The sequence below is a fragment of the Brachyistius frenatus genome, unplaced genomic scaffold (genome assembly GCF_029030835.1).
Source record: "Brachyistius frenatus isolate BFR_SWC_R1_liver_20210118 unplaced genomic scaffold, ASM2903083v1 Contig_468, whole genome shotgun sequence".
In the NCBI taxonomy this organism is placed as follows: Eukaryota; Metazoa; Chordata; class Actinopteri; family Embiotocidae; genus Brachyistius; species Brachyistius frenatus.
This window is the reverse complement of record NW_027211067.1, coordinates 772-10,945: the sequence shown is the minus strand read 5'-3', so window position 1 is coordinate 10,945 and position 10,174 is coordinate 772. Positions and strand designations below refer to the sequence as shown.

The window sequence follows — 10,174 nt, the reverse complement described above, 5'->3', positions numbered from 1 at the left end:
CACACACACACACACACACACACACACACACACACACACACACACACACACACACACACACACACACACACACACACACACACACACACACACACACACACACACACACACACACACACACACACACACACACACACACACACACACACACACACACACACACACACACACACACACACACACACACACACACACACACACACACACACACACACACACACACACACACACACACACACTCCCTCACACACACACACACACACACACACACACACACACACACACACACACACACACACACACACACACACACACACACACACACACACACACACACACACACACACACACACACACACACACACACACACACACACACACACACACACACACACACACACACACACACACACACACACACACACACACACACACACACACACACACACACACACACACACACACACACACACACACACACACACACACACACACACACACACACACACACACACACACACACACACACACACACACACACACACACACACACACACACACACACACACACACACACACACACACACACACACACACACACACACACACACACACACACACACACACACACACACACACACACACACACACACACACACACACACACACACACACACACACACACACACACACACACACACACACACACACACACACACACACACACACACACACACACACACACACACACACACACACACACACACACACACACACACACACACACACACACACACACACACACACACACACACACACACACACACACACACACACACACACACACACACACACACACACACACACACACACACACACACACACACACACACACACACACACACACACACACACACACACACACACACACACACACACACACACACACACACACACACACACACACACACACACACACACACACACACACACACACACACACACACACACACACACACACACACACACACACACACACACACACACACACACACACACACACACACACACACACACACACACACACACACACACACACACACACACACACACACACACACACACACACACACACACACACACACACACACACACACACACACACACACACACACACACACACACACACACACACACACACACACACACACACACACACACACACACACACACACACACACACACACACACACACACACACACACACACACACACACACACACACACACACACACACACACACACACACACACACACACACACACACACACACACACACACACACACACACACACACACACACACACACACACACACACACACACACACACACACACTCACACACACACACACACACACACACACACACACACACACACACACACACACACACACACACACACACACACACACACACACACACACACACACACACACACACACACACACACACACACACACACACACACACACACACACACACACACACACACACACACACACACACACACACACACACACACACACACACACACACACACACACACACACACACTCACACACACACACACACACACACACACACACACACACACACACACACACACACACACACACACACACACACACACACACACACACACACACACACACACACACACACACACACACACACACACACACACACACACACACACACACACACACACACACACACACACACACACACACACACACACACACACACACACACACACACACACACACACACACACACACACACACACACACACACACACACACACACACACACACACACACACACACACACACACACACACACACACACACACACACACACACACACACACACTCACACACACACACACACACACACACACACACACACACACACACACACACACACACACACACACACACACACACACACACACACACACACACACACACACACACACACACACACACACACACACACACACACACACACACACACACACACACACACACACACACACACACACACACACACACACACACACACACACACACACACACACACACACACACACACACACACACACACACACACACACACACACACACACACACACACACACACACACACACACACACACACACACACACAAAATGAAAGACGATCATCCTTGTGCATGATGTTTGATTGTTGTACAACTGAATGGTTGTAATGTTGTATTCATTCGTGTGTTATTATATGAGGATTATTAGCTGATTGTGGATAAGCTTTTCGTCGGTCCTGTTGACAACGACTACACACACTCAGATAAACATTATGCTCACCGTCATCCAGAATGACCATGAGGGGAGCGAGAAGGTCACACATGCCCTGAACGTATCCCACCTCCAGATGCTCCCACACGTAGCTGCAGGCAAGACGGACACACTGAGTTACTGTTCACTCTCACTGAGTTACTGTTCACTCTCACTGAGTTACTGTTCACTCTCACTGAGGTACACTGTTCACTCTCACTGAGGTACACTGTTCACTCTCACTGAGTTAATGTTCACTCTCACTGAGGTACAGTGTTCACTCTCACTGAGGTACACTGTTCACTCTCACTGAGGTACACTGTTCACTCTCACTGAGGTACACTGTTCACTCTCACTGAGTTACTGTTCACTCTCACTGAGGTACAGTGTTCACTCTCACTGAGGTACACTGTTCACTCTCACTGAGGTATAGTGTTCACTCTCACTGAGGTACACTGTTCACTCTCAGAGGTACACTGTTCACTCTCACTGAGGTACAGTGTTCACTCTCACTGAGGTACACTGTTCACTCTCAGAGGTACACTGTTCACTCTCACTCCGAGTGTGTATCTGAAACTGTACGTTATTTTGGTGATTCATAGTTCACATCAAACACTATGAACATTGTTACAATAAAACTTTACATAGTTCCTGGTCCTCCTTCAGCAGCTTCTCACACATCAGCATGTCACTATTAACCCACTCATGTCACATCAAACATTTGTCAGCACACGGACTACAAGAATTACTACCTGACCCTTTTTAGCATCTTTTAGCTCATTGTTTCGGTCAGCCCACAGCATGAATCACTGTAAACGTGATTCCCAGATGCAGTGCTCCACCTGCTCCTGAACATTTACACCCACACAATGACTACTGGTGGGAAACTGCACACTGTGAGGATCAACGTTAGCTTTCATTTGGTGTCATGCTACTTGTGAATATAAGACCAGAGTCCACTCATTAACCTCTGACCTTTGATCTACATATCCAACACTCCTGACTTCCCCTGGTCTGCTCGGTGTATAGCAGGTAGTGTACAGGAGCTGCCTGGGTTTGATCCTCCAACTGGAACTGAAGGCGTCTCTACCTGCACATGATGTTGCGGAGTTTCTCCAGGTTGCCTGTGGTGAAGTAATAATAGTTGCGGTCGCAGCGCTGCACGTCTTTGTCTATTCTGTGGAGGTTGAGGGCGACTGTGTCCAGCAGCTCGATCTGTGGGAAGACAAAATGATGACTTGACTGAGGGGCTGAAGGGAAGTCCCAGCTTCTGGGAGACGGGATTCTCACCACGACAGTCTAAAGTTTCCTCTGAATGGAGCGAACGACAGAAACATGCAGTGAGCAGCATCATGTTGATCAGAGGTCAGAGGTCAGAGGAGGACGGTCAGACTGGATGTAGCTGACTGAACTCTGATAACTTCTCTTTACAACTGTGCCGAGCAGAAGAAGCAGCTCATAATGGAAAACATGTTCAACTTCAAGGTGGATGAACTACAACAGCAGAACCTGTCTTTTGTCAGTCGCCATATTGCTAGTTCGGAGCGGTTTGGAGCAGGAAGTGACCATATTTGGATGAGCTGGGGGAGGAGCCAGCGGTGGATCTGACCGATCTGATTGGAAACCTGACGATACTACGTCCCGCCCACCGATAGCTGTAACCTGACTGCACCACAGGCCGTCAATCAAACAGACACGCCCCCAAAAACAGGTCTTCTTGAATCTTCTTTTCTAATGAATGAGGGATTATTTTCAGATGGACCTCCAGAAAACTAATAAGAAGGAGTGACTTTAGCTAACAACACCGAGATAACTGATGGACACATTTTATTCACTTTGGATTTGATGAGAGAAGTTGAATGGGAGTCTATGGAGCCGGAGGCTTTTTGGAGCCGACCTCTAGTGGCACTCGCTGGTATTGCAGCTGAAGACACTTCTGGATCGGAACCATTTTACAGACCTGAAGCTACGAACTCTTTTATATCCAGTCTGTGTGTAGATCAGGAGATATGCAGGGTGAATGTGATGTAGTCGTGGAGCATAAATTCAGAGAAATGTTGACGTGAATGAGACCCAGTGTCAGTGTGCTGCTCCTAAAAAGTGCTTTTTGTTATTATTTTATTGTTTTGTTCACTTCTGTGTTTATTTGATTGTGTTCTTTGTTTGTCCAGAATCAGTAAAATATTAGTCATAAAAAAAAAGACATTTTCTTATCTTCCACCTGCAGGATAAACGTCAACATGTCACTCTGTGAGGTTCTCTCTGTTCCATCCTTTCATATTGTGGTGTGCTGATAATTAAAGCCTCCAGTTTACTTTGTCCCCCTTCTTGTTGGAGGACATGAAGACATATGGAAATGCAGTACGTACTGTGTAGGAGGACAGTGACGGGGACATCCCCTCAGCAGCTGCTCCGTTGGTCACCAGTTTGTCCATCTGACTGCACAGCCTGTCCTCCGTCAGAGAGTCCCGACGTTCCCCCACGACCCCCGGGTTCCTGCCCTCCTCCCCGCCCCCTCCCTCCTCCTCCGTGCTCTGGCTGTCGTCTATGCTGGACAGGATCTGGGAGTGAGCAGAGGTCACCGAGTAGTTCCTGGACGAAGGGAGACCCGAGTCAGGGGAGTCAAACTCCACCAGGGGCCGGTCCTCTGGGGGGAGGGCCACGGGAGGAACCATGGTGCTCATGGTGGGGGTGCTGTCCTCTGCACTGGGGGTCTCCTGGCTCCCGGCGTCGGGCTCATCCACAGACATGAACACCTGGAAGAGGACAGAAGTTGAAGTGTTGGAGGAGTACAGGTGGATTCATCTGGTGTCATGACTTCCTGTATTCCTGCAGTTAAACACTGTCTGCCTATTAAGGATGTCATTCATTCATTCATTAATTCACGCATTCATTCATTCGTTCATTCACACTCATTCATTCATTAATTCACTCACTCATTAATTCACTCACTCACTCATTCATTAATTCACTCACTTATTTATTAATTCACTCATTCATTCACTCACTCACTCACTCACTGACTCATTCACCCATTCATTCATTCATTCATTCATTCATTCACTCACTCACTCACTCACTCACTCACTCACTCACTCACTCATTTATTCACGCATTCATTAATTTATTCACTCACTTATTCATTTATTTATTCACTCATTCATTCAAACTGCATTTGTCTGGAGGCTGTGGCTCAGTCAGTAGAGTGGGTTGCACACCAATCAGAAGGTTGGTGGTTCAATCCCCAGCTCCTCCTGTCCACATGCCTAAGTGTCCTTGAGCAAGACACTGAACCCTAAGTTGTTCCCAATGGTGAACCATCAGTGTGTGAATGTTCTCCTGATGGCAGCGCCTTGCATGGTGATCTGTCTCATTAGTGTGTGAATGGATGAATGGAAAACCATGTTAAAGAGCTTTGAGACCAAAAGGTGATAAAACTATACAAGTACAGACCATTTACCATTCATTCAATCACTTATTCATGTATTCATTAATTCAAACTGCATCTGGTCCAATTTAACTGACTTAGCAGGACTTCCATGTTTCTATTGTTCAGGGAGTGTTTCTTCCTTCTTCCATGTCTCCTTCCACTACATCTCATCCCTTAAATGTTTACTTACATTGTATGTTCAAACTTGTTAAGACATTGTGGAGATGAGGTTGTTTATCATAATAATTCCAGTCCTTCTGAAACCTTTGGGTTCATATGAGCAGTGAACCTGAACACTGTAAACATCTGGTCTGTAATTACATGTACTGTATGTTGGGCTTCAAATTAATTATTTATTTATTGCTGAAATATGTCCATATGAAAATGAATTCATACACAGAATCACTGTCATGTCCTTACATATATATTTGGATGTTTTAAAAAGATGTGACTGTATTCTTTCTTTTACTCATGAAGCTACTTTGATTTTTATAGTTCGTAGTTTTGCACTCCAAATAAAGTATTACATGTTCTTCTAAAGTATTATTTTTCTACTCAAAAAGTAACAGTAAGTTTATGAAGTCCTTTCCCTCCTCTCTGTCCCAATCATTTCCTGTTACATTTTCCATAAAAATAAAATGCCCAACAAATTATATTATTACAACCAACTCAGAGACAGGACACCATAATAGCTATATTTTATATTCACCCTCATAGCATACAGTTTATATTAAGAGTTTCATTAAATCATTCCAAAGAACAGTCGGCTGCCTGTTTAATAAAACATGCTACTGAGAGGATGTTATATTGTGTTGGGCTCCTTCACCTCATTGCTGAGTGTGGAGTCTCGATGCACGAGTCGCAGGACGTGGCTGTCGATGCTGCTGCCTGACGAGAGCTTGGCAAAGATGGCCGACTGCATCTCCTTCTCCCTCTGCTTGACGATCACCTCGCAAGCCTTCCACTCCCGCATCACCTGCTGGTAGCGCTCGCTGATCTTCGCATCAATCTTCAGAAGGAATATTTTCAAAATAAAAGTTGAATTTAGGACAATGTTTTATGTGTGTGTGTGTGTGTGTGTGTGTGTGTGTGTGTGTGTGTGTGTGTGTGTGTGTGTGTGTGTGTGTGTGTGTGTGTGTGTGTGTGTCTGCTCTACCTGACTCATGTCCTTTTTGCCCATGCCAAACTTGTAGTGTCCCAGCAGGAAAGGCCACACCTCCTTCCTGATGTCATGCTGCACTCCACCATAATAAACCAGCCTGAGCAGCTCCAGCTCCTTATAGTTCTACACACACACACACACACACACACACACACACACACACACACACACACACACACACACACACACACACACACACACACACACACACACACACACACACACACACACACACACACAGAAAGGATAAGAGGAATATAGACCAACAGGAAAAGACAGATGGGAGGAAACGGAAGTGCATTAATAATGGAGAGTAAGAGTGATTGTGATCTGAATGGAGGAAGACAGAGAAAATATGAAGAGTGTAAATTAGTAATGATGACAGCGAATGATTACAGTCGCTGCTTTAATAGCTACAGTAGTATTATACTGCACTCTGTAATGAGACATAATTTCACTAAACTCATTAAAGTTTGATTAGAGTGAAGGAGAGGATGGAGAGGGTGGAGAGGATGAGAGGATGGAGAGGGTGGAGAGGGTGGAGAGGATGGAGAGGATGGAGAGGATGGAGATGGTGGAGAGGATGGAGAAGATGGAGATGGTGAAGAGGATGGAGAGGATGTACATGGTGGAGAGGATGGAGACGGTGGAGAGGGTGGAGAGGGTGGAGAGGATGAAGAGGATGGAGAGGATGTAAATAGTGGAGAGGATGGAGAAGATGGAGATGGTGGAGAGGGTGGAGAGGATGGAGATGGTGGAGAGGGTGGAGACGGTGGAGAGGATGGAGAGGATGTAGATGGTGGAGAGGATGGAGAAGATGGAGATGGTGGAGATGGTGGGGGGGTGGAGAGGATGGAGATGGTGTGTATGGTGGAGAGGATGGAGATGGTGGAGAGGATGGAGAAGATGGAGATGGTGGAGAGGGTGGAGAGGGTGGAGATGGTGAAGAGGGTGGAGAGGATGGAGATGGTGGAGAGGATGGAGAGGGTGGAGATGGTGGAGAGGATGGAGAGGATGGAGAGGATGGAGAAGGTGCAGAGGGTGGAGAGGATGGAGAGGATGGAGAGGATGGAGAGGATGGAGATGGTAGAGAGGATGGAGAAGATGGAGATGGTGGAGAGGATGGAGATGGTGAAGAGGATGGAGAGGATGGAGATGGTGGAGAGGGTGGAGAGGATGGAGAGGATGGAGAGGGAGGAGAGGATGGAGAGGATGAAGATGGTGGAGAGGATGGAGATGGTGGATAGGATGGAGAGGATGGAGATGGTGGAGAGGGTGGAGATGGTGGAGAGGATGGAGAGGGTGGAGAGGGTGGAGAGGATGGAGATGGTGGAGAGGATGGAGACGATGGAGAGGATGGAGATGGTGGAGAGGATGGAGAAGATGGAGATGGTGGAGAGGGTGGAGATGGTGGAGAGGATGGAGAGGGTGGAGAGGGTGGAGAGGATGGGGAAAATGGAGGTGGTGGAGAGGATGGAGATGGTGGAGAGGATGGGGAAAATGGAGGTGGTGGAGAGAGTGGAGAGGATGGAGAGGGTGGAGAGGATGGAGAGGCTGGAGAGGGTGGAGAGGATGGGGAAAATGGAGGTGGTGGAGAGGATGGAGATGGTGGAGAGGATGGGGAAAATGGAGGTGGTGGAGAGAGTGGAGAGGATGGAGAGGGTGGAGAGGATGGAGAGGATGGGGAGGGTGGAGAGGATGGGGAGGATGGAGATGGTGGAGAGGATAGATAGGGTGTTACATTGTGAGCGCTGCAGACCAGAGTGAAGCAGAGGAAGATGAACACTCCACCTGCAGGTCTCAGGTCTCCACCCACCTTGCAGTCCTTCTGGTATTTGCTCCACACCTCTCGGCTGAGCCCCCCCGACGCCTCGCAGGGTCTGTCTGGGGGTCATATCATGTTTATATGATCCTCATGTTCATATGGCGGCATGGCCATATCATGTTCATATCATCAGGACATTGTCATGTTCATATGTTCATATCATGTTCATATCATGTTCATATCATGTTCATATCATGTTCATAAGTTCAATAGATCATATGTCATATGTATGTTCATATCATGTTCATATCACGTTCATATCATGTTTATATCATGTTTATATCATGGTCATATCATGGTCATATGTTCATATCATGGTCATATCATGGTCATATGTTCATATCATGGTCATATCATGTTCATATGTTCATATCATGTTTATATCATGTTTATATCATGGTCATATCATGGTCATATGTTTATATCATGTTCATATCATGTTTATATCATGTCAGTTCATGATTATATCATGTTTATATCATGGTCATATCATGTTTATATCATGTTCATATCATGTTTATATCATGTTTATATCATGTTCATATCATGTTTATATCATGTTCATATCATGTTCATATCATGTTCATATCATGTTTATATCATGTTCATATCATGTTCATATCATGTTTATATCATGTTCATATCATGTTTATATCATGTTCATATCATGTTTATATCATGTTCATATCATGTTCATATTATGTTCATATGTTCATGTTCATATCATGTTCATATATCATGGTCATATCATGTTTATATCATGTTTATATCATGGTCATATCATGTTCATATCATGTTTATATCATGATCATGGTCATATGTTCATATGATGTTTGTATCATGTTTATATAATGGTCATATCATGTCCATATGTTCATATCATGTTTATATCATGGTCATATCATGTTTATATGATGGTCATATGTTTATATCATGGCCATATGTTTATATCGTGTTTATACCAAGTTTATATCATGTTCATATCATGTTTATATCATGTTCATATCATGGTCATATCATGTTTATATTATGGTCATATCATGTTTATATCATGATCATGGTCATATGTTCATATCATGTTTGTATCATGTTTATATCATGGTCATATCATGTCCATATGTTCATATCATGTTAATATCATGTTTATATGTCATATCATGTTTATATCATGTTTATATCATGTTCATATCATGATCATGGTCATATGTTCATATCATGTTTATATCATGTTCATATATTCATGTTCATATCATGTTTATATCATGTTCATATCATGTTTATATTATGTTCATATCATGTTCATATCATGTTCATATCATGTTCATATCATGTTCATATGTTCATATCATGTTTATATCATGTTCATATCATGTTCATATCATGT

At 44.8% G+C, this 10,174-nt stretch overlaps 1 protein-coding gene across 1 annotated transcript; it reads right to left on the bottom strand.

Annotated features, from left to right (window-relative positions):
- Positions 1–2,254: 2,254 nt before the first annotated feature.
- LOC138614207 (small G protein signaling modulator 2-like) lies at positions 2,255–8,850 on the bottom strand. Its single transcript, XM_069687501.1, has 6 exons — positions 8,782–8,850; positions 6,960–7,088; positions 6,630–6,812; positions 4,743–5,129; positions 3,464–3,588; positions 2,255–2,486 (listed from the first exon to the last, which is right to left on the bottom strand). The coding sequence occupies exons 2-6, from the start codon at positions 6,981–6,983 to the stop codon at positions 2,300–2,302; spliced, it is 906 nt and encodes a 301-aa protein (XP_069543602.1). The 5' UTR covers positions 6,984–7,088; positions 8,782–8,850; the 3' UTR covers positions 2,255–2,299.
- Positions 8,851–10,174: the final 1,324 nt, after the last annotated feature.